This window comes from Jaculus jaculus, chromosome 1, assembly GCF_020740685.1.
Source record: "Jaculus jaculus isolate mJacJac1 chromosome 1, mJacJac1.mat.Y.cur, whole genome shotgun sequence".
Taxonomy (NCBI): domain Eukaryota; kingdom Metazoa; phylum Chordata; class Mammalia; order Rodentia; family Dipodidae; genus Jaculus; species Jaculus jaculus.
Genome location: NC_059102.1, coordinates 170997987 through 171023036, shown reverse-complemented (window position 1 = coordinate 171023036; position 25050 = coordinate 170997987). Strand labels below are relative to the sequence as shown.

Genomic DNA, 25050 nt, shown 5'->3' with positions numbered 1-25050 from the left:
ATTATTGAATCAATATTTGTTTAGTACTTACTATCTTTCAAGTACTATTATAACTGATTTGTAATATTATCTTTTTCCTCACTGATATCCACATGCAGTAGTTGCTATTATCCTCTTTTTATAGATGAGAAAGCTGAGGCACAGAGAAGCTGATCTAATTTTTCATTGTTATACTGTTAAGGGAATGGCAGCATGAAGGTTTGAGTCCACTTCCCGTAATTGTTAACCTCTGTACAATGTCCTGCATAATTTGGTTCACTCTCTTGGGATCTATACCCTTATCTGTAGAAGGTCAGGATATATTGGATATGTCTAAATATCTCATTGAATATTGAATATGTGCTGAGCACTTTCATATATTTATCTACTCCTAATCACAATAACTTGGACAAGAAATCATAGATTTTTTATTAGAACAAAGAAACACAGAAATTTTGCAACGTGCACAAGTTCATATAGCAACAACAAGAGTCAGAATGATTTGAACTAAGCTGGTTTGGTTCCACTCAGCCACTCTTCCTTGATACCTATCCTCAAAATATCTTCCAACTCCACATATTTTGGCTACAAGTTCACTGAGAACATCTGCTTGATCTGAGCTGAAAACCTCCATGTAAACCAGCTGGAAGAAAGCTGGAAAAAGCTACAGTGCATGCAGTTCCATGGGACAGAGAAAAATCACGAGTGAAGATACTCAACAGTGGACACTGCAAACTTCAAATTTGGCCAGCAGGCCAAATTAGCCAACAAGTGCAATAGTGGCACGTCTGTTATGGAGGAAACAAACCACTCTAATTAGACTGGAAGCCCACTCCATGGGAGGGAATACATCATTTATACTGAAAACCTACAACAGGGTAGTCATGAGCCCTAGGAGTATAACGTCTGTTTGTATCTGGATAAATGTATATACTATGTTCACCAAACTGCCTAGTAAGCACTTTTCTTAATGTTCATACCCATATATTAATGCTACTCTCACTTTTGTTAGAGAAGCTTCTCTTTTCAGATGGTACTGACCTTGGGATGATGCAGAAAGCATCATGGTGCTGGAAAGAAGTAACAGGAATGCTCAGTACTGCAATATCTGTATCACACCCTCCAAGGCTCAGGGTCTATTGCAGAAGAGATGTCGGAAAGAATGTAAGAGCCAAAGGAAGGGTAGGACTTCTTACAACGTGCTCCTCCAGACACAAAATGGCCTGGATATCCATGAACTCACAGTGCCTGACACTACCTACACAAGACCATCATAATAGGAGGAAGAGATGATGACATCAAAATAAGAGAGACTGATTAAAAGAGGGAGGGGATATGATAGAGAATTGAGTCTCAAAGGGGAAAGGGGGAGGAGGGAGGGAATTACCATGGATTATTGTCTACAATTAAAAAAGTTGTCAATAAAAAATAAATAAATTAAAAAAATTTCCAATGTTAATCTTACATAAAGTGATTAATTAATTAATTCATTCATCAACTATATGTTCTCACCCTCTGTGTATCAGGTCCTCTGGATGCTGAGGGGACAGAGGGTGATTTGGACATAAGGGCAGTGTTTGTTATCTGCACGTGTTTCTGCTCTCTTCATGATAGAGTGACATACAGGACAGAAGCATCTCTGAGCCGGACAGGCAGGGCTTTGGGCAAGTGTGATGGGGCTCCCAGGAAGGAAGAGTATCTGTCTGAGGGTTGTTCATGGAGGGCGTCACTGAGAATGTGGCACTCCCTGTAGCCCATGCCTGCCTTCCTCACTTGAGATGATACCTGCCCAGCATTTGTCCTTTGGTGTTCTTGTCAGGGTGGGGATGATGATGGAGCTCTTTGGAAAGAAGAGGCAGACCAATAGGTCTGCTCCTGATGCCAAAATGGCAAAGACCTCAACAGCCACCATTTCTGCCTCAGACACTCATGTGGGCAGGTATGAGGGAGGGACACCCAGACACAGGAGCAGACCAGCATGCCAACAGTGATGTATTTGGCTTCATTGAAGGTGTCAGGCATTTTGCAGACAGGAAAGGCCACCAGCAAGCTGACCAGACCTAGCAGAGCCCTGGCTCTGTGGAGTTCATGCCCGTAGGGGACATATGGTCACCCAGAGGATGCACAGGGCTGCCTGGACCAGGGAACAGACACTGGGGATGGTGCTGGGGTAGAGCAGCCCTGCCCACTTCCTGATGTGGGTGCCTGGCCTGGGGGTCCGAAATGCTGCCACCACCATGATGGCCATGGACAGCACAGTGGACACACACACTGAAGATGACCCCAAAGGCTGCCTGACGCACAGCACAGGTGATGGGGCCTGGGTGGCTGGTGACCAAGAAGGGGCAGAGGAAACAGAGTGCCAAGCACCTAACTAAGCTGGCAGTTATTGGCTCAGATTGTAGGGGTGTGGTGGTGCTGGATGAAGATGCCCAAGATGGCCAGGGCAAGCAGGAAGAGCAGAGCTGTGCAGATGTGCCAAGCTTTGTCCAGCGCTATGCAGGGGCTCGTGGTAGGACAGGATGTCAAGGGTTTTGGGGACACACTGGGTCTTCCTCATGTTGGGCCACTTGTCTCCAGGACACTTCTGACATGTTGTATTGTCTGCAGGGAGAAACTGGGTCAGAGAAGAGAGCAGGGAAGCTCTGGAGCCTTTCCCGGGGTTGAGCAGTTATAAGATGAGTGATGGCTTTTCCAGGCAGCTTGGGCTCACTGCAGCAGATCTTCCTGCTTGCCTGATGTCCTCAGGACCAGGTCCAAGGACACAGATGGCAGAATTCCCAATGGCAGCCCATTGCCATGCACTGGGTCATCATGAAATGACATTGAGCACCCTACCGAAGCTCTGACTCCTATGTGGGCCTCATCCCTTTGAACTGAGCAACCATTGTGGAAACGTCATCACAGACAGAGGCATTTAACTTGTACAGCTCTCAATCCACCACCCTGTTTAGTTTCATGAATGCTTGTGAAGTCTCTGTTTTTTTTTTTTTTTTTTTTTTTTTTTTTTTTTTTTTAGGTAGGGTCTCACTCTGGTCCAGGCTGACCTGGAATTCACTCTGCAGTCTCAGTGTGGTCTTGAACTCATGGTGATCCTCCTACCTCTGCGTCCCAAGTGCTGGTCTTAAAACTGTGCACCACTACACCTGGCCTGTAGTTTTCCTTTTTATTCAGCTTTGACATATAGCCCATGTATTGGAGCTGCCCACATTTATCAAGGATCTTCTCATCTCAATTAAACTAATTTAGGGCTGGAGAAATGGCTTAGTGGTTTAGGCATTTGCCTGAGAAGCCAAAGGACCCAGGCTCAATTCCCCAGGATCCACGTTAGCCAGATGTGCAAGGGGGCGCATGTATCTGGAGTTCATTTGCAGTGGCTAGAGGCCCTGGCCTGTCTATTCTCTCTCTGTCTGTCTCTCTTCTATCTGCCTCTCTGCTTGCAAATAAATAAAGAAAATTTCAATTATACTAATTTAGAAACTCCCTCAAAGACATGTTTGTTTCCATGGTGTTTCTAAATCCAATCAAGCTGATAAGCAGGATTAGCCATCATAGGAGACAAGAGCTATACTAGCAGTATAAGGAGAATATCATTGTTTTTCTTTAATCCATCATGGGCTGTAAGGGTCAAGGACTATGTACCCAAAACAGAGGGAGTGTATACAAGGTGCCAGTTAACATCAATGGAATGAATGACATCTTGGCAAAATACCAAATTAAGTCATTAAGGACATTTGTTCATCAAGACTTATGGGATGCTAGCCATGTACTGGATGTTAAACCAGGGACAAGACAAGTTCATGGTGAGTGGAAAAGAATGAGTGTCATGACCTCTTGCGGTTCCAGGGCAGCAGGTGAGAAGGCACATGGGCAGTTTTGTTCACATGTTCCCAAGAGTTTTTCTCAAGGTGAGCACATGCTTCATCTGAAGTACACCATGCTGCTGACTGACAACCCTCTGACCAAGTCATCCTTCCTCCTTACCTGGGGACATAGCAATTTCACCTCTGGGCCAGGGAGGGCCTTTGTAGTAACATTTAGATGTCTCATATATTTCCTGGTTCCCACAGAACATTTTTTTTTTTTTCATTGCAGATTGAGGAAGGAGCCTGTGCAGCAGAGGAGAGGGAACTGGGGAAACTTCAGGGGAGACTAAGCAGTGTCAATGGCCAGGTTTTGGGAATTAGGCCTATTATTCCCACTTATTGACTCCTTCCTCTTTTCTTCTTTGTTCATTCCTTCCTTTTAAAAAAAGTGAACACTTCCTTTCCCATTTCCACTCCCCTCCATTTCTTCTCCAAAACCTGTCAATGTGTTTTATGAATCATGTTATATACGGGGTATTAAGGGATACTCCAATAACCCCATGAAGAGGACCCTCAGTAGAATGGGGGCAGGGGAGAGGGGATATAAAAGTATAACTTTTTAAATTAAAAAAATCAGTCAATCTTTAACATTCATGGAGGGCTCAAAGTTTCTGGATTTAGTGACATTTATACTGTGATGCAACAATTGAGGGAGGATAACATTGTGGGTAACATTTATTTTCTTTCTTTCTTTTGTTTATTAGTTATGTACATAGTGTGTATACAGCCATGTTGGTACCATTGTTAACTTCCTCCCTGCCCTCCCCTCTCCAAAGGGACCCCCCATTCTTGTGGAATGTGGGTTGTGCATTTTGGGGTTAGCCAGAAATTATGGAGACCAGGAAATGTCTCTGTGCATAATGTCCCAACATGTGGCTCTGACAATCTTTCTGTCCCCTCTTCCGTGAATGTCTCTGAGCCATGTTGGGTTCGTTTTAGGTCTACTTCAGTTACTAGGTCTTGGGAGCTTCTATGTCTCTGGATATCTGGTTTGGTAGGAGTTGAGTGTTCTCTGTGTCTATGTCTTTCACCCTTGTGCTGGTATCAGGTTCACTAAGAAAGCAGAACTCTTGGTCATTTCCTCAGTTACTCTAAGGTTTCAGCTGGGGCCCTGGAGAGGTACAATAGGCTGATTCTCTCCTCATGTTGTGCATCCATATAAAAAAGATAAGTAAATTCTCCAATGGAGAGTGAAGTCAGCACCAGATAAATGGGATAACCATTATTATTTTGTAGAGAATTTAATAGGTGTAGGCCCTTTTGTAGCCCATGATTGGTGGGACGTTGATATTGAAGAACAGTTCTCATTTCAGAACTTCATGGTTCTGACTTGCTTCCCAGTTCCAGCTATGGGTTCCATTCCACTGACCATATCTGTTAGCCAAATCAAGAGCAGTTGGTTACACATCATGGCTGTGTGCCACTATTGTACTTGTGTGAGCATCACATTAATTTGTTTGCTGCTTAAATAATCACTCAACCATTGGGATCTCATGAAGCTGAAAAGTTTCTTCACAGAGAAAAAAACAAAACAAAACAAAACACAACAAAACAATAAGCAGAGCCAATAGATTATCCACAGAATGGGAGAAAATATTTGCTGGCTATACAACTGGCAGAGGCCTAATTTCTAGAATCTACAAAGAACTCAAAAACCTAAACAACAAAAAGCCAAACAACGCACTCACAAAATGTACAGGATTTTCTCAGAGGAAGAACTACAAATGGCAAACACACACTTAAGAAAATGTTCATCATCCCTAATCATCAGTAAAATGTAAATTAAAACAACTATGAGATTCCACTTTACCCCAGTAAGGATAGCAAACATTAAAAAATCTAATGAAAATAAATGCTGGTGAGGATGTGGAGAAATAGGAATCCTCATTCACTGTTGGTGGGAATGTAAGATGGTACACCAATATGGAAAGCAATATGGACACTCCTAAGAAGGTTGACTATAAAGTTACCAACAGACCCAGTTATTCCCTTACTGGGCATTTACCCTAAAAGCTCCATGCTTCAGTTCAGAGAGATCTGCTCAAGCATGTTTATAGCTGCTCAATTCATAATATCTCAGAGCTAGAATCAAACCAGATATCCATCATTAGATGAATGGATAACCAAGATGTGGTATATCTACATGGTAGAATTCTACACAGCAGTAAGGAAAGATGACACAATGAAATTTGAAGAGAAATGTTCATACCTGGGACAGATCATTCTCAGTGAACTCACCCAGTCACAGAAAGATAATCATCTCATGATCTCACAGATCAGTGGCTCCTAATCTGAATCTGCCTGAGATGCTGACATACCTAATAAGCATCTGGGTGGGAAGGGATGTCAATGGTGGGGAAGGGGGACATAAAATTGGACCCAAATGGCAATGGTACCATAAAATTCTATATCCTAACAGGCAGAGTAAAAGGTTGAACCTTCATCAGGTCCTTAGAAGGAACACCTGAATCACAGGGACCCTGGAGAGGGCATGATGAACACTAACCTTAATCTTCTCCTATTTCTCTGTCTCTGTCTGCCTCTTCTCTCTTTCTACTTTATATTATCTATTTTTTTCCTCCTTCCTTTTCCCTTGGTGCTGGCATGTAACTCCCAGTAACAGCATGTGGTTAACATCCACAATATGTTGTTGATCAGAGAGACCTACAATGTTTTCCAAAAGAAGACAGATTTCTGTCAGAGTATATGATGACCCACCAATGGGTAATGGTAAGACCCTACTTCTGAAGACACCATATGCTGTTGGTATGGAACATGTAGTGACCTGTCTAGAATCTGGAAGAGAGTCAGTCCCCAGACAGTTAGCTCATGTAGTGCCAGAAGGTGCTACATGAGCAACTGGGGGAAAATGACCAACATCTGTCCAAGCAACTCATGGTCTAAGCTACTCAGCAGCAAACATTCACTTTCTGGAGAACCTCAGGCTTATGTAAGTAAAAATCCATCCATCTGATCAAGTCACATCAACAAGCAGCTTGGGATATGTGAGGGGCTCTCAGAACTCATCTTTAGGCACAGACTCTGAGTATAGTCACTGCCTACTAAAGCAGAGATCCAGAGGCTCCTAAGAGCTCATCACTGAAGTAGACCTAAAACTCACCATGGCTCAGGGAATTTTGCAGAACAGGGAGCAGAAAGATTGTAAGAGTCACAGGTCAAGACATCAAACCCAGAGGCATTCTCCCCACCCTAAATAACTGACTGCTGCTCCCACATCATATAAACCACAACCCCATGGGGAATACCTGCAACCCCACTGAGAAGCGTCCCCAATTGAATGGGGGAAGGTACAAGGGAAAAGGAGGTACCATTACATAATGTATCCATATGAAACATATTGTTAATCATCATCATCATCATCATCATTAAAAAAAGAATAGGAGGAGGTTGGATAGGGTGATTTATTCACTTAATGACTATGCTATGTTTCAACTCTGGGCTATCAGAGAGTGTAAATAGAATTTGGGGCTTTGGTTAAAGGGAGGAGAAAAGGGGCATTCAGTTGGATAGTGTAGTAGTTTGAATCTTTGGCCCTTAACAGACTCAGGTGTTATTTAAATTTGGTTTGTAGCTTCTTCACCTAGCTGGCAAGCAGGCAGACTCCTACTGCAGGGAAGGAAAGGGTGGTTGTATCAGTGGGGTAGATATGAATTCCAGACTAGCCTGAGGTATGCAGAGTGAGTTCTGCTTTGGTTTCCTGCTATTCTGTTGGTTTTTTGCTTGTTTTTGGTGGTGCTCCTGGTGGTTTTTCCCTCTGTGTGGCTGTGAAAGGGAGCCAGCTTCTTCCATAATTATGGAACTTCCCCTGTATCTCTAATCCTGAAACAAATTCCATACCTCTCATAAACTGTCTGGTCTAGAGATTCATCTTAGCAGTGTGGAGCTGACTATGAAAGATAGATAACCGGATTTGAGTAATTTGTCCTATTGACCCTAGAAGAGAAATAGATGTCAAGAAGAGTGTAACTGTCTAGTCAAGGTGACATTTGAAGACAACAAGAATTAACTTTATCACAGTAGTGAGATTTCCAATGGTCATAAGCCCTATGTATATGGTTGTCCTAAAGAAAAGAATGGAAATAAAATCCAGAATTGAAGACTTTTGCTTTTCAGTGTGAGATGTTAGGTGAATACTTCAGCTGTTCTCTGCTATTCCTTACCCACCTCCCAGTTCCCCTGCTGCTGGCTTGGGGCTTCCTGGACCCTGAGAGCTGCCTGAAGAAGCAGGCACCTTGCTCCATTTTCCTAACTGAATGGCCTCTGGGTCTCCAAATCCCTACTCCAGCTCTGAAGGGTACACATGAGTGAATAAGCCAGAGATCCCAGTTCATTTCCCACCTCCAAGTTTCCTGGTACTGGTATCCCTGCTGATGGCTTAGGGCAACCTGGTCCATGTATGTATGCTGCAGAAGCAGGCCTTTTGCTTGGGTTTCCTGATTGACCAACCCATGGGTCTCCAAATCCCTAATTCTTTGAGGCAGAGGGTAGATGGACCACTGTGAGATCTGACTTCTTGCCCCTGGCTCTCCATTTTCCTGGATTCTGGGTCCTCAAACACTTGTCCCCTTGTGCTGAAGACTGTGCACAAGTGAGCATGAAAGAGCTCTCAGTTCCCTACCCCCAAGATCCCCAGCTACCTTTGAAGGGAAATTGGCAATCTTCACAATCTGTGCATCTGTGGTTATAACCCCACAATACACCAATCCAATTCACATTTAAAACAGAACACTCACTGAAGATCCTACAAGGTCAAATACTTGCTTTCTGCTCAATAAAATAAAGATGGGTAGACAACAATACAGTAAAATTAACAAAAGTCAGAAAACTAAGAGATCTCCACCAAGGATGACTAGTCCCACAATGGAAGCCTCCAATGAAGTCATAGAGAAAACAACAGAAATTGAATCCCAAAATGAAAGCAAAACAAGCTATGTGATCCTGATCAAAGAATTGTTGAGATGGAAGCAAACCATCAAAAAGCCAACAATCACATAAATGAAATTGAACAGAATTTTCTTTTATCACTAGGTTTAACATAATGGAAGAAAACAAGAGAAACCTCAAAATATATAAATGAATTGAAGATGAGTCAACAAATAGATAATCTCAATAATCAGCTGATTAGGTTTAATGAAGACATGGTCAAATGCAAGAATGAATCCCAGGAAGCATCAAGAAATTCTGATATTAAACTGAAATTGTACCTTAAAAAAGAGATGGACATGATGCAAAATAACACAACAGAAAACAAAAATCTAATGTAGCTTTTAAAAACCTCTCTAGAAAAAAAAAATAAAAAAAAACCTCTCTAGGGGCTGAAGGGATGGCCTAGCTGTGAAGGCATTTGCATGCAAAGCCAAAAGACCTGGGTTCCATTCCCCAGGACCCATGTTAGCCAGATGCATAAGGGGACACATGTGTCTGGAGTTCATTTGCAGTAGCTGGAAATCCTGTTGTGCCCATTCTCTCTCTCTGTCTTTTATGTCAAATAAATAAATAAATAAATAAATAAATAAATAAATAAGTAAGTAAATAAATAAATCCTCTCTAGAACCCCTCACTAACAGAGTAGAAGACAGAACCTCTGGCCTGAAAGACAAGACAGATGAAATTGATCAGGAGGTCAAAAACTTTGCTAAGTTCCAAATATCAAGTGAACAGATTATAAGAGAACTGTGGAATACCCTAAAGTGACCAAACATTTGGATTATGGCTATAGCAGGAGAGGAAATCCAGGCCAGAGGCATAGAGAACATATTCAACAAAATTATTGAAGATAATTTTCCTAATTTTTCACAAGGAGGCCCATCCAGGTACAAGAAGCCAACAGAATACCAAATAGACAGGACCAAAGAAGAAATGCTTCAAGGCACATTATAGCTAAAACTCTTAAACAATGAAAACAAAGACAGAGTGCTAAAAGTAGCAAGACAGAAACAACTTCCAACATACAAAGGCAATTCCATCAGAATTACCTCAGATTTCCCGAATGGAAACCCTGAAAGCCAGAAGGGCCTGGAACAGAATACTTCAAAGTAAAAAAAAACTATGGTTTCCAACCAAAGCTACTCTACCCATCAAAACTATCCCTCATAATAGATAGAAAAAAGAAAACTTTCCATGAAAAGTCAACTATATGATTGTATGAACAGAAATCCAAACATACAGAGAATACCTCAGGGAACAGTTCACACAGAAGAGTCAAACAACCAATCTCAAAAGCTAACAAGAAGAAAATAACAATAACCAAAACTATACCAGGCTCAAAAAAGTACAAAACACAAGAAAACACCAAATCCTCCCAAACCCTTCCTCATGGCAGACATTAAATCCAACCTCACAGTTACAATCTTAAATATTTATGGTCTTAACTCACCAATCAAAAGACACAACAGGATGGGTCAAAAAATGGACCCTTCTATCTGCTGTCTTCATTAATCCCACCTCACCACTAAAAGTAGACACCTACTTTTGAAAGGATTAAAAATGATATTCCAAGAAAATGGAAATAACAACCAAGTGGGTGTTGCTACATTCATATGTGATAAAATAGACTTCAAACCAAAGATAATCAAAAAGGACAAAGAAGGCCACTTCTTACTCATCAAGAGAATGATCCAACATGAGAATATCACAATCATAAATCTATATCCACCAAACATAGGTGCACCACAGTTTACAAAACAAAACTTATTTGAGAACAGAAATAAACACCAACCCCATCATAGTCAGAGACTTCAATACCCCACTATCATCAATAGACAGATCAACCAAACAGAATATCAACAGGGAAATAATGGAGCTCAACAACACCATTGATCAACTAGACCTAATGGACATTACAGAACTTTTCACCCCAACTCTACAGCAGCCCACGGAACCTTAACAAACCAGACCCTATATTAGGCCATAAAATATGTCTCCACAGGGCTGGAGAGATTGCTTAGTGGTTAAGCACTTGCCTGTGAAGCCTAAGGATCCTGGTTTGAGGCTCAATTCTCCAGGACCCATGTTAGCCAGATGCACAAGAGGGCGCATCTGGAGTTTGTTTGCAGTGGCTGGAGGTCCTGGTACACCCTTTCTCTCTCTCTCACTCTCTCTCAATCTCTCTCTCTCTCCCTCTTTCTCTCTCTCTCTGTCCATCACTTTCAAATAAATAAATAAAAAAGTATACAAAATATTAAAAAAGTATGTCTCCATAAATTTAGGAAAATTGAAATAACCTCCTGCATCATGTCAGATCACAATGCTTTAAAGCTAGAAATTAACAACAAGAGACACATCAAGAACCCCACAAGCTCCTGCAGACTGAACAACACACTTTTAAACAATGAATGGATTATGGAAGAAATCAAAAAATCAAAAAAGAAACTGTAAAATTCCTAGAATTGAATCATAATGAAAACACAAAAAAAGTTATGGAAAGCAATTAAGGCAGTCTTAAGGGGAAAATTCCTAGTGCTAAATACCTTTATAACAATACAGGGAGATCCCAAATTAATAACCTAACAGTTCACCTAACCATTATATAAATGCAAATTAAAGCAACTATGAGATTCCACCTTATTCCAGTAAGGATGTGAATTATTAAAAAAATCAAATGACAACAAATGTTGGCAAGGATGTGGGAAAAGAGGAACCCTCATTCAATGTAGGCAGGAATATAAACTTGTACAACCACTATGGCAATTAATACTGAGGTTCCTGAGAAAGATTAATATAGGGCTACCAACAGACCCAGTTATCCCTTATTGGACATTTTCCTAAATGCTCCATGCTTGACTACAGAGATATTTGTTCAATCATGTTTATAGCTGTTGAGTTCATAACACCAAGGACTGGAATCAACCCAGATGCCCATCATTGGATGAATGGATATTGAAGTTGTGGTACATATATACAATGAAATTCTATTCAGCAGTAAGAAAAAACAATACAATGAAATTTGTAGAAAAATGTACAGACTTGGAACAGATCATACTCAATGAACTCACACAATCAGAGAAAGACAAAGTCCATGTGGTCTCACTCATCTGCAGTTCATCACTTGAACCAGCTCGAGTTGTTGACATACCTGTTAGGCAACTGTAGACTCAGACAGTAGTGACGGGATGGGTTGGGGCTAGGGGGAGGGAATGGTGGTGGCAAACAAGCACAAAACTTAACCCAAAATGAACTAGTACCATAGGAACCTTTACCCTTGATGTTAGACTAAAACATATAACCTTCAAGAGGAGTATGGGGCAAGCACCTCTGGTTGTTTGATTCAGGTGTCCCCCATAAACTGAATATTAGGTTCCCAGCTGATGGTAATTTGGGAATTAAATCCTCCTGGGGGCAGTGTATTGTTGGGAGTGGGCTTATGAGTGTTATAGCCAACTTCCTCTTTCCAGTAGTGTTTGACACAACCTCTTGTTGATGTTGTCCACTTGATGTTGGCCAGGAGGCTCATACCATTTCCCCCTGCCATCATGGAACTTCCACTTGAGTCTGTAAGACAAAATAAACCCTTTCTCCCACAATATGCTCTTGGTTGGGTGTTTTCTGCCAGCAATGCAAACCTGACTGCAACTGTAATGTTGGGACTGATAAGTTGGACCATTGCTGCTAGCAACCTGATTCTATTGCTTTGGCCTCTTGGAACTGCTTTGCAGGAGGAATGTGGATGAATTTGACATCTTGTTCTAAGAGATTTCTTGCATTGTTGTAAGACCAGCTTGATGGACTATTGTGGTCAGAGATGAAATACCTGAATGCAGTAAGAACTATGGACTATGAAGTTTGGCTTATAAGGGTGAGAAAGATCTTTGCCTACACTGGGCTAGAAGCAGCTTGTGTGAGAGGTTTTCTGTTATGCCTGTGTCCTGAGAACTTGTGCAGGGTTGCATTGCATAGAAACGGACTGGAGTGAGCAGAGGGATATGACATAGAACTAAATCTTTGGGACAGTTGACCTGCAATGGGACAACAGGAAGGATACAAACTCTTTTGAAGGTGCCTGAATGCTGAAGGAGTATTCTGTTCTTCAAAGTCTGCTTTATGCCTTATTTCCCCCTGGAAACACATTGGTAGCCCACCTGGTATTATACAGTATAACAAATGCATGAAAGACAGGGTCATGGAATTTGGAACAGTTTTGTATTTTGGGCATGGCCATTATGGCTTCTTTTTGGTATTATAGTATTATTTCTTTGGTATTTTTATTTGGTATTACTATCCAATTAAGAGATCTTAGACTCCTGGACTATGGGGGTGTTTGAATATCATTGGAATTAATAAAAACTATGGGGACTTTTAAAGTTGGATGAGTGTATTGCATTTTACATCATGTGTGGTTATCAGTTTATGGGGACCAGGGATGGAATATAGTGGTTTGATTCAGGTGTCCTTCATAAACTTAGGTATTCTGAATGAGAGGTTACCAGTTGATGGTGATTTGGGAATTAGAGCCTCCTGGAGGCAGTGTATTGTCAGGGGTGGGCTTATGGGTATTATAGCCATCTTCCTCTTGCCAATGTTTGGCAAATTCCTGTTGCTGTTGTTCAGTTGCTGTTGGCCAGGAGGTGATGTCCACCCTCAATCCATGCCATTGTTTCCCCTGCTTTTATGGAGCTTCCACTTGAGCCAAAGTAAATCCTTTTTCTCACAAGTTGCTCTTGGTTGGGTATTTTATCCCAGCATTATGAACCTGACTGTGACAGCACCTGAAAAGAAGGGACCTTGAAGGGGGTGGGATGAAGCCTAACTTAAAAAAAAGTTTTTTGGGGCTGGAGAGATGGCTTAGCGGTTAAGCGCTTGCCTGTGAAGCCTAAGGACCCCGGTTCGAGGCTCGGTTCCCCAGGTCCCACGTTAGCCAGATGCACAAGGGGGCGCACGCGTCTGGAGTTCGTTTGCAGAGGCTGGAAGCCCTGGCGCGCCCATTCTCTCTCTCTCTCTCCCTCTATCTGTCTTTCTCTCTGTGTCTATCGCTCTCAAATAAATAAATAAAATTTAAAAAAAAAAAAAAGTTTTTTGTTTCTGGCCTGTAACTCCCAGTACCAGAAATTGGTTGTACAATGAGCTATTGACCAGAGAGACATACAAGGTCCCTAAAACAAGACAGGCTTCTGTCAAAGCAGAATTACCCATCTGAGGCAAAGGGTAAGGCCCTATTGCTGAAGGCACCATACAGTGCTGACACAGAGCACAGAAAGACCTGGCTGGAACCCAGAAGAGAGCCAGAACCCTGACAGTTAGCCTTTGTAGTGCTGGAAAGCACTACATGAGCTACTAGGGGAAAGTGGCCAGCAATGATCTGAGCAATCAGAGGTCTAAGCTACTCAGAAGAAAACACCCTAACAGGATGTATATACAAATGCAGCAGTGGCACACAGCCTTGGTGGGTTGCCAGCAGCTTTCTGATTGGCTAAGAGATCTGCCCAGTGGAAAGGACCTATATCTGGAATTGGAAACCAGGTCAGAATCCTATGGAGACAAAGATTATGTTCTCAAGTGTCAAGCTCTCACTAGTCTTTGGCTAAAAGAGGGGTTACATCCATCAAATTCTCCCTAAATTAATAAAGCTTGTCCCATTTAAACTATGCTGATATCATTCTCCATTGGAGAATCTGTTTTTCCTTTTCAGAAGGTAGTGAGACCCAAGGAGATAAACTACTTGTCACAGTTCAGTCAAGCCACAGCTGGAACCACAGAGGAACTGGGAAGATGAGCACGAGTGCTGCTTCCATGCTGAACCTGATAATCAGCACCAGGGTGTAGGAGACAGACGCTGAGGATACTCAACACCCACCAAAGCAGAGATCCAGAGGCTCCTAAGAGCTCATCACTGAAGTGACTTAAAATACACCCACGCCCACCATGGCTCAGGGAACTTTACAGAAGAGGGGGTGGAAAGATTGTAAGAGTCACAGGTTGAGATACCATACCCAGACACATTGCCTCCCCTAAAACTGATTGCTGCTCCCACAATGCATAACCGACAATCCCATGGGGAATATCTCCAACCCCAATGAGGAGGATCCCCAGCAGAATGAGGGCAGGGACAAGGGGAAAAAGGAACACATGATGTATCCATACGAAATATGTTGTTAGTAATAAATAAGTAAATAAAAAAGAATACAGGGGATGAAGGATGACTCAGTGGTTAAAGACACTTACACACAAAGCCTGATGTCCTGAGTTCAATTCCCTGGTGCCCATATAAAGCCAGATGCACAAAATGGCACATGCATCTGGAGTTTGTAGTGATAAGAGGCCCTGCTGTGCCCTTTCTCTTTCTGTCCCTCTTTCTAATAAATAAATGAGTAAAGTATATTAAAAAAGAATCCACTTAAACCTTGTATGTACACCTTCTACAATTGGACCTTAGCACAGTATTTCTGCAAATTCACTTGATTATTGTTAGAACCTTCTTTTATTATTTATTAACTTATTTATTTGAGAGAGAGACAGAAAGAGAGAGAGGAAGAGAGAGAGATGTAGATAGAGAATGGGTATGCCAGGGCTTTCATCCATTGCAAACAAACTCTGGATGCATGTGTATCTTGTGCATCTGGCTTATGTGGGTCCTGGGAAATCAAACCTGGGTCCTTTAGTTTTGCAGGCAAGCACCTTAACTGCTAAGACATCTCTCCATCCCTGATCCTTTTTAAGAACAAAATTCCTCATACTAGTAACACTGGCTAGGATAAAGGGTTTCTTTTTTACTAGAATATCCATCACCTAGTTCAGATGCACATCAGACCTTCTCCATATGACTTTGTAGGTTGCACCTGCCCAAGGCAGGGCCATCTACATAGGCTGCCGTGTGTGGTGCTTCCAGAGTTGTCTCATGCTGGGCCTTGTGTCAATCTTTTGTGTAATGGGGACTTTCTGGCTTTGGAACACTGCTTGGTGAGAATGCTAAGTTGCTCTTTCTGTACCTTCTACATATTGTTATTTTGCTTGGTTCTGTATAGCAAATAAAACTATTCTCTTCCAAGACAAAGATGATCAGTACTCACTTTCAATTCATCTCCTTTGTCATCAACTCAAATATATCCAGTATTTCAACAATTTTTATGAGTCCTTAAATAGTCTATTCTGTGATGCAGGTCATTATTTGCTTTGGATCTCTTTTCTTTAGGGCCCATGAGACAAAGTAATTTTTTTTGTGGAAATAATTAGATTTATGGTGCTCTTATTCTCTTAGGTATATTTTTACATTAGTAATTTCCCCTAATAATCCTTGAGTAGCCAGCATGGCTTTCATTCTTGAACTGTGCTTTTTGAAGTCCAGAAGGTTGAAATAACATGTCAAAGAATGAATTTCAAGTGCAGAATTTCTACCACAATGTCATACAAAGGCATAGTTTTATTATCTTCTAGTGGTTATTCTCAACTATAAGCCTTACCTTTAATTCTTCACCTCTAATCTAGTAGTTCATGGGAAGGGGAATAATGGTATTTAGTAGGGCCTGTTTTATGTAGAAATGAGGCTGATTTTTGCCCATGGAGTGAGTTCCTTTGTTCTCTCCAGAACACTCCTGGCTCTGGGGGGATGCCTCTGGGGAGTAGAGATAGAGGCTGCTCCTCCACACATTTTAATTCTTACTAGGAGACTGGTTGGGTTGTTTGTGAACTATGGAGTTTCTATTAGCTACAGAGTTCCTACAGAACCCTTTGAAGCTACTTGCCAATATTAATCTTAGGGATTCCATGGGTTATAAGGTAAAACCAAAATCTGGTGTTTTAGATGTAGAAAAAAAACCCTAAAATACTTTTATTAAGTTTCTTTTCTTCTCCTTTCTCTTTTGCATGAGTGTGTATGTGTGTTGATGTTTGTGTGTGTGTGCTGGTACATGTGTGTGTTTCTCTAACACAGAAAAATGATTTCAGAGTTGCTTAGTTTAACACTTTAAGAAAAGAAAAAAAGAATCTCCTATGATTAATTTCTCCTCCAGCTGCCTTTATTGACAGAGGTAGACAAAATTTTGAAGTTCAAATACATAACAAGCCCATTTATTAACTGTCTGTGGTGTCAAAAGGGACAGTCATATGACATAAATCAACTTTCATTCCTTTGGCCTGGGCTGTGGATTGGCCTTGTATCATGACATCTTACTTAGGCTTGGCCTTAGTGTGTCTATAATTAAATTTGGAATTTTTAAAAGTTTTCACTCAATTCTATTATTATATCTTAAATTTTTTTTGTTTATTTTTATGTATTTATTTGAGAGTGACAGAGAGAGAAAGAGGAAGAGAGAGACAGACAGAGAGAGAGAGAGAGAGAGGGAGGGAGAAAGAGAGAGGGAATGGGAGCACCAGGGCCTCCAGCAACTGCAAATGAACTCCAGATGCATGGGCCACCTTGTGCATCTGGCTTATGTGGGTCCTGGGGACTCAAGCCTTGAACTGGGGTCCTTAGGCTTCACAGGCAAGTGCTTAACCACCAAGCCATTTCTCTAGCCCATATTTATATCTTAGGAATTAAATAGAACTTTTTTTGAGACAGTTTTTTCTGTTCTTATTTATCATAGGTTTTCTTGGACTGGAGATTTAGAGATGTGGATTCCCACTTTAAGATATTAAACTCTTTGTTCTCCAAGGGTTATTTTTGCTATTGTTATCTCTGAATTATTATAAATACTAGTTTCTCTGAGTTTCTTAAAAGGGGTCTTTGAACATTTCAATATGTGTACTAAGTAATCAGAAAGTTCAATTTCAAAATGATCATAATCTTAAAAAACATTTAGCACTATCCCACTACCTCACAGTATTTATACTGACATTATTATCAACTATGGCACTTTTTGAAAAAGCCTTTTATTTTGTTTGTTTTTTAATATTTTTTTTATTAACAACTTCCATGATTGTAAACAATATACCATGGTAATGCCCTCCCTCCCCCCACTTTCCCCTTTGAAACTCCATTCTCCATCATATACCCTCCCCCTCTCAATCAATCTCTTTTTATTTTGATGTCATCATCTTTTCCTCCTATTATGATGGTCTTGTGTAGGTAGTGTCAGGCACTGTGAGGTCATGGACATCCAAGCCATTTTGTGTCTGGGGGAAGCACATTGTAAGGAGTCCTACCCTTCCTTTGGATCTTATGTTCTTTCGGCACCTCTTCTGCAATAGACCCTGGTGTGATAGAGATATTGCAGTGCTGAGCACTCCTGTCACTTCTTTCCAGCGCCATCATTCTTTTTTTTTTTTTTTTAATTTAATTTATTAGTTTTCTTTTCAGCAAATACAGGTGGTTTGGTACCATTGTTTAGGCTCATCTATGATCTACCCCCTCCCATTGGACACTCCTTGTTGATGTAAGTGGGTCGTGCATTGTGGAGTTAGCCCACAGTTATTGGTACGATAAATGTCTCTGCATATCATGACCCAACATGTGACTCTGACATTCTTCCCTCCCCCTCTTCCGCAAAATTTCCCTGAGCCATGTTGGGTTCATTTTTGGTTTGCTTCAGTGCTGAGGTGTTGGGGGGCCTCTGAGGCTCTGGCTCTCTGATTTGGTAGGAGTTGATTTTTCTCTGTGTTGATCTCCTTCTCCTTTGTGCTGGTATCTGGTTCATAGGAAAACATCACCCTTGCTTGTTTTGCCAATTGTCCTTAGTTTCAGTCGGGCCCCTTTTGAGGTATGTTGGGGCAGCTCTCTCCTTAGGATCTGCATGTATCTGAAAAAGAGAAGCAGATTCTCCAACGGAGAGTAAGTTAGCACCCGGAAAATTGAGATAACACTTACTTTTTTGATAGTTTGATAGGTGTAGGCCCTCTTGTACCCCATGAGTGATGGTAGCTTGATATTGGAGAGTGGGAGAGTGGGCTTATGCTTGGGTATGGTTCTGATTTGTTTCCCAGCTCCAGCTATGGGTCTTGTACCACTGAGGGGATCAGTTAGCCAAATCAAGAGCAGTTGGTTCCCCACCATGGCTGTGTGCCACTATTGCACTTGTGTGGGCATCACATCAGGTTATTTGTTGCTAATTAGGTTAGACATTGAGTTGCTTGGACAGATATTGGTCATTTCCCCCAGTCACCCATGTAGCACCTTCTGGCACTAGACACGCTGACTGTCTGGGGACTGACTCTCTCCTGGCTTCCAGCCATGCCATTCCATTTTACGTGTCAGCTGTGTATGGAGTCTTCAGCAATAGGGTCTTACCACTGGCCTTTGGTGGGTCATCAAGTACTCTGACAGAAGTCTGTCATTGTTTTGGGAAGCCTTGTAGGTTTCTCTGATCAAAAGCTCATTGTGGATGGTAGCCCGAAGCTGGAAGTGGGGGTTACAGGTCAGTGCCCACTAAGAAATTGAGGAAAAACATAACTAATATACAAGAGGTAGAGAGGAGAGAGATAGAGGGGAGAGGGGGAGAGGGAGGGAGGGAAGATGTAGAAGATTTAGGTTAGTCTTGATCCTACCCTCTCCAGTGTCATGTGGTTCAGGTGTTTCCTGTAAGGGTCTAGTGAAGGTTCAGCCATTTGGTCTGTCTTTTAGGAAGTAGAATATTATGGTACCATTGCCATTTGGGTCCAGATTACTGTTTTCCACCTTTCGATGCCCTCCCCGCCCTCCCCATCCATCCTATTGTCTAGTCCATGAGGTGCTTGCTGGGTATATAAGGTATCTTGGGTAGATTCAGGTTAGGTGTTGTAGATGAGTGAGACTATGTGTCGATTTTTTTTCCATTTCCTAATATCTTCTGCAATTTCTTGCTTGAGTGTTTTAAAATTTTCATTGTAGAGATCCTTCACTTCCTTGGTAAAGTTTATTCCAAGGTACTTAACTTTTTTTGATGCAATTGTGAATTGGAGTGATTTTCTGATTTCATCTTCTGTGTGTTTGTTGTTAGAATATAGGAAGGCTACTGATTTGTGTGTGTTTATTTTGTATTCTGCTACATGGCTGTAGGTGTTTATCAGCTCTAACAGTTTTCTGGTAGGGTCTTAGGGCCCTTTATGTGTAGAATCATGTCATCTGCAAATAATGATAACTTGATCTCTTCCTTTCCAATTTGTATCCCTTTTATGTGTGTCTCTTGCCTTATTGCTATGGCTAAGACTTCCAGAACTGTATTAAATAAAAGTGGGGTCAATGGACACCCTTGCCTTGTTCCTGATTTTAGTGGAAAAGCTTCCAGTTTTTTATGATTTAGTAATATTAGCACTTCCATATCAGTCCTATATACCATGCTTGTTTGGCAGGTACTGACCTGGTGTAATCCCAGTACCTTTTGGGATGATTTTGGTCTCAGTTATGCTGCGCTCCTGTTTACGTCCCTCTTTGGTGCACTGTGGGTTCAAGTAGGCTGCCTGGGTTGCTGGATCACTGCTCTGGTCTCTGGTGCTAGGTGCTATGAGCTCCCCTCCCCAGGTCTCTGCTGCTTGCTGGTGCTTATGCTGGTGGTTGGGGAGGAGAGGCTGTGGATTGTGGCTCTAGTTCTCCTGCTGGTCCATGTGATCCTCTACCTTCTGATCTTCTCCTCCATTGTTTGCTGTGACCCTACCTTCACGTTTCATATTTCTTGAGTTTGTGAGGAGATCCAGTGTGAGTGGAGAATCCCCTTACCCGGCTTTTTCTGAGGCTCAAGCCAAGCCTTTCTGCTGTGGCCCCATGGACCTGTGACCACCACGGACCTGGTGCCACCACTGTTGGAGCTGCTTCTGCTTGCATATGTGGGCTCTACATGGCCTGGATCTTTTCTACTTCTCTGCTGCCATTGGTAATTTCTTAAATACCTCACTTTTTAGTAAAAGAGCGTATTTTTTTTTTGTGGGTTTTTTCTCTCCTAGGCTGCTTTGGCATGGTTCCTATGCCACCATCTTAACTAGAAGTCTCAAACCACGGCATTTTTAAGACATTTCCTTCCAAGAGTGGCCATAATTTTTTAGTTTAGCCTTGGGCATAATCTGGTTAGATTTGCCCATACAATCCAAGAAGAGACACTGTCATGCTCGAATGGATGCCTTTTAACTGAACAGATACATTCATCTGGGAGCATCATCCTGGAGGGCAGTAGCTACAACTTGTATGAGTTCATGACAATGACTATTTTATGGGAAAACCTATCCAATAAGAACATTGCCTGAAATCCCATGCTTCTGTGCTAGTTTCTATGTCATGTCTGTCAATGCTTTACATTTGAATGTAGCATTATGTCAAGTGAGAATCTGCTGGTTTCTCTTCTCCAGTGTATAATGGCACTATGCACATGGCTGTTAGGATGGGCTCAGTGAGGCCTGAGAAACTGAGACTGGTGCAAGGCTCCACTATTAAAAAAGAGACAGTCTTGCATGTATCTGGTCACTACATTGTCTTTATTTAGCAGAAGAGAAAATTGAAACATAGAGGTATAACTTGTACTTAGTGTGTCAGAAAACATCCCCACTCAAATGTATCTCAATAAGGTTTTACCAGTACCATCATATTTAGGCCCTCTGGAAATGCCACAAAATGCTAAGAAAGCATAAACAAGAGAGCACATATTCAGGATGGAACCACAGGCATAGCAGGATTACTGAACCACAGGCATAGCAGGATTACTGTAGCATTTCTGGGACACCCATAGACCAGGAGACAGTGCTCAGATCATCACCTTTATCATTGTATTTCCTCTTCCTATAGCATTCATTACAAATACCTTTCTGTCTGACCTCACTGGCTAGGGAAAATCCTAAGAGAAGATGGGGACTGTTCTCTGTCCATGTTCTGAATACTTGTTATATTGTCAGGTCAATGATAATATCTCTATGTTATTTGTTGTTCCCTGCACTTGACATCTTTGTTATTGATTGCTGCCTCAGCAAAGTATGTACTCCTATTTCTGTTTAACAAAAGACAAAATTAAAAGCTTGGGAAGAAAGGCAATTTGTGTAAATATAGGTCTAAATTATGTTTAAGAATTTGGAGGATATATTCAGAAGTCTCTGGAATACATACACAATATAGTCACAGAACTTACATTACCTTGTAGTGAAAGGTCTGGTTTTTGTACTCTTTAAAGGAACTTCAGTTCCTTTAAAGCATTGTCATTGGAGCATTGTCAATATTTTACCTTGTTTTTGAACAAGTCCCTGGAGATTGGCGCTGTTGGGATCTAAAGCCCATAGAGGATGCAATTATATAATCTTTCTTGGGACACTGATATGAAACATCAGAGCTTGTGACTATATAGATCTGTTATGTGATTTTTTTCCCCCAGAGGAGATGTAAACAAATGTCTATTTACCGCCAATAGGGCACATGTACAATTCCACCCAAGTCTAGATCGGTAAACCAATGGGTTTATTGGGGTTACTTACGGAAGGATGGATGACTCAAAGTAGCTGTTTTGTTGAGAGGATCATTCTAGCATGGGTTTAACTCATGAAAGCTGCATCCTGGAGCTCCCCACACAAGTTGCAAGCAGCTCCATAAGAGTATCTTCCTCCTTAGCAACTGCTTACCACTTGTGTGTCCTTGGGGAGGGGCACTGTGAGTCTTACAACTCTCTGAACTTCCTAAGTTTTGTAAATTTAGTGATCTTCCTTAACCTAATGAACCTTATCCTTCCTCTAGGGGCCAACATTTCAATTTGGAGGAAGTAGATCCTCTCCATGTCCTACTGTGTTGACTTCCTGTTCAAGCAACCATTTTGTTTCTGAAACATGGAGCTTTCTGATCCAGTGAGTTCTTTGGTGTTTTTATCATCTTGTAGATATCATCTAAGATGATGCTTGTGTACAATGGTAAAAGACAGAGGCTCTACACAATCCTCCTTGATGATTTGTCTGCTTTCAGTAGGGGTGTGTGAGCCAATACATGTTCAAAATGCAAATTAATGAATGAAACAAAGCATTTCATTTGTAGAAGTCAGCTCCCTGTATTGACAGCTCTCCACATTGGGATTTTTTTCCTTTCTCTTCATTTAGGCAAGCACACAGTAAGTAGGAACAAACCCTGAGTGACCCATTTCCCTTGCTTTGTATGCTTTATCTGTGACAAAGAGTATTGTCACCTTCATGCCATTTTCTTCAGTGCTGAAAAGAAATGGAGAGAGAATTCAGACCTACTTTGACATGTTTATTGCCCCCCCTCAATCAGTTTCTGAGGGTTCATCTGACCTGGGCTTTGGACTTGGGAAGGAAACCAAGATTCTGCTCTTATGGATTTCATTTGGTGTAGGAGTTGCTACTCAGTAGATATTTGCTATAGAAGGTAATCTGTGGTTCAACTGCACCTCGACATAGGCTGCTTGGTGAGCACATCTCATAGGTAGGCAATAGGGTCAGGAGGAAAATCAATGCACTATGAGCTTTAGAAACTATTTTTAGCCCTTGTGGAGACTTTTCCATACTAGACGGTAGCTTATTTCATGTGGAAGATATAAGCACAACATGAGAGAAGGAACCAAAAAAGCTGTTGTCAAGCTGCAAGGCAATTTTCAAGTTCTCTTATTGTGGCCTAAGCATAATGGAAAAATGATAAAGGGGGAGGGACCTATGTTATACAATACTTCTTTAAATTTATTTAAATTTAAATTTTTTATTTTATTTAAATTTTTATTAAAAGGGAAATAAAAACAGCCAGTTAGTTAAATTTACAGGAATCCCCACATGTAATTTTTGAGATATAGTCATTGTAATGTTGAGAGTAGCAGAGACAAGTGGTAAGAATTGGGGTCAGGTGAAGTAACACAAAATCCTTTGGACCTTACATTCTGTAAGTGATGGCATCGGAAGATGGCTGAGTACCAGGAAATGAATTGAAAGTGAAAGACAGTGGTAAGAAGAAAGTCTTGTGGAATTGCTGGACAACACAATCATGTTTCTCCTTTACTGGTGGCACTTGTCTGCATTCTCTGTTTGTGGGAATTCGAGATTTGCAATGGCTGCATGTTAGCATACACTAGCAAGCCAACTAAGATGAGAGGTCCTCTGACTCAAGTCTATATGCCTTAGTACACCTGGAAGCTACCAGTGACCTTTCTGAAAGCAGCTTTCACATCCTTGTTTCTCAAGCTGTAGATCAGAGGGTTCAGCATGGGGATGACCACTGTGTAGACCACAGACACGACCTTGTCTTCCTCCAGGGATTTTCTGGAGCCACTCCGTATATACATGAAGATGAGAGTCCCAAAGAAAAGAGCCACAGCAGTGAGGTGGGAGGCACATGTAGAGAATGTTTTTGCCCTGCCACCTGGAGACTTCATCCTCAGAATAGCCTTGATGATGAGTAGGTAGGAAATGAGGATGACTAAGGCATTGGCCAAAATCACAAAGTTGCCAAAAAAGACAATGATAATCTCAGCATTTTCTGTGTCACTGCAGGCCAGCTTCAGCAGGGGTGGGAGGTCACAGAAGAAGAAATTGATCTGATTGTCCTCACAGAAGGAGAGGGAGAAGGTGCATGCAGTGCGGAGGATGGCCCCAGACACCCCACTCACATAGGCTCCCGCCACCAAACTCCAGCAGATTTTGGGGTTCATGGCCACAGTGTAGAGCAGTGGGTTGCTAATAGCAACATAGCGGTCATAGGCCATCACAGCCAACAGGAAACATTCTGTACCTGCACAGATGGTGAAGAAGAAGAACTGGGCAGCACAGTGTCCATAGGAGATGACCACTTTGCCTCTGGCCAGTGTGGCCAAGATCTGAGGGGTGATGACAGAGGTGTAGCAGGCATCCAGTGCAGAAAGGTGGCTCAGGAAGAAGTACATTGGGGTGTGGAGCTGGACATCCACTTGAACGAGAAAAATCATGCCCACATTTCCGAGAATGGTGACCAGGTAGAAGCCAAGAAACACCATAAAGAGTGGAACCTTCCACTGCGGATGGTCAGTAAAGCCCATGAGAATGAACTCTGTTACTGTGGTGAGGTTGTTCTTGGCCATGGGTTTAATGCAGACTGTTTGTTAGTCTGATAATGAACAAACAAAAATATCCAAGACTGAAAAACAAAATATTTTGCTTTGTGGTGGAAATTAAGTTATAATTCTGGTACTATTATTTGAAAGTTTGTTTTTTACCAATATCTTGCCTCTGGCTGGTTCTCCTTGGGTATATCCAAATTTTATGGAGGTGGTCTTGAGTTGGCACTTCTGTTTGGGATTAATTCTGCTTTATATCAGGCAATATCTATGAGGATAAGAATCATTGATGATCAGGCTTAGAAGGGACCAAAATGTCATCTTTTCAAACCCTGTTTGGCATG

General features: G+C 41.6%; 1 protein-coding gene across 1 annotated transcript; it reads right to left on the bottom strand.

Moving 5' to 3' along the window:
• Positions 1-23794: 23794 nt before the first annotated feature.
• LOC101600868 (olfactory receptor 9I1) lies at positions 23795-24730 on the bottom strand. Its single transcript, XM_004667600.2, has one exon. It carries the CDS (start codon positions 24728-24730, stop codon positions 23795-23797), a length of 936 nt encoding a protein of 311 aa, XP_004667657.2.
• Positions 24731-25050: the final 320 nt, after the last annotated feature.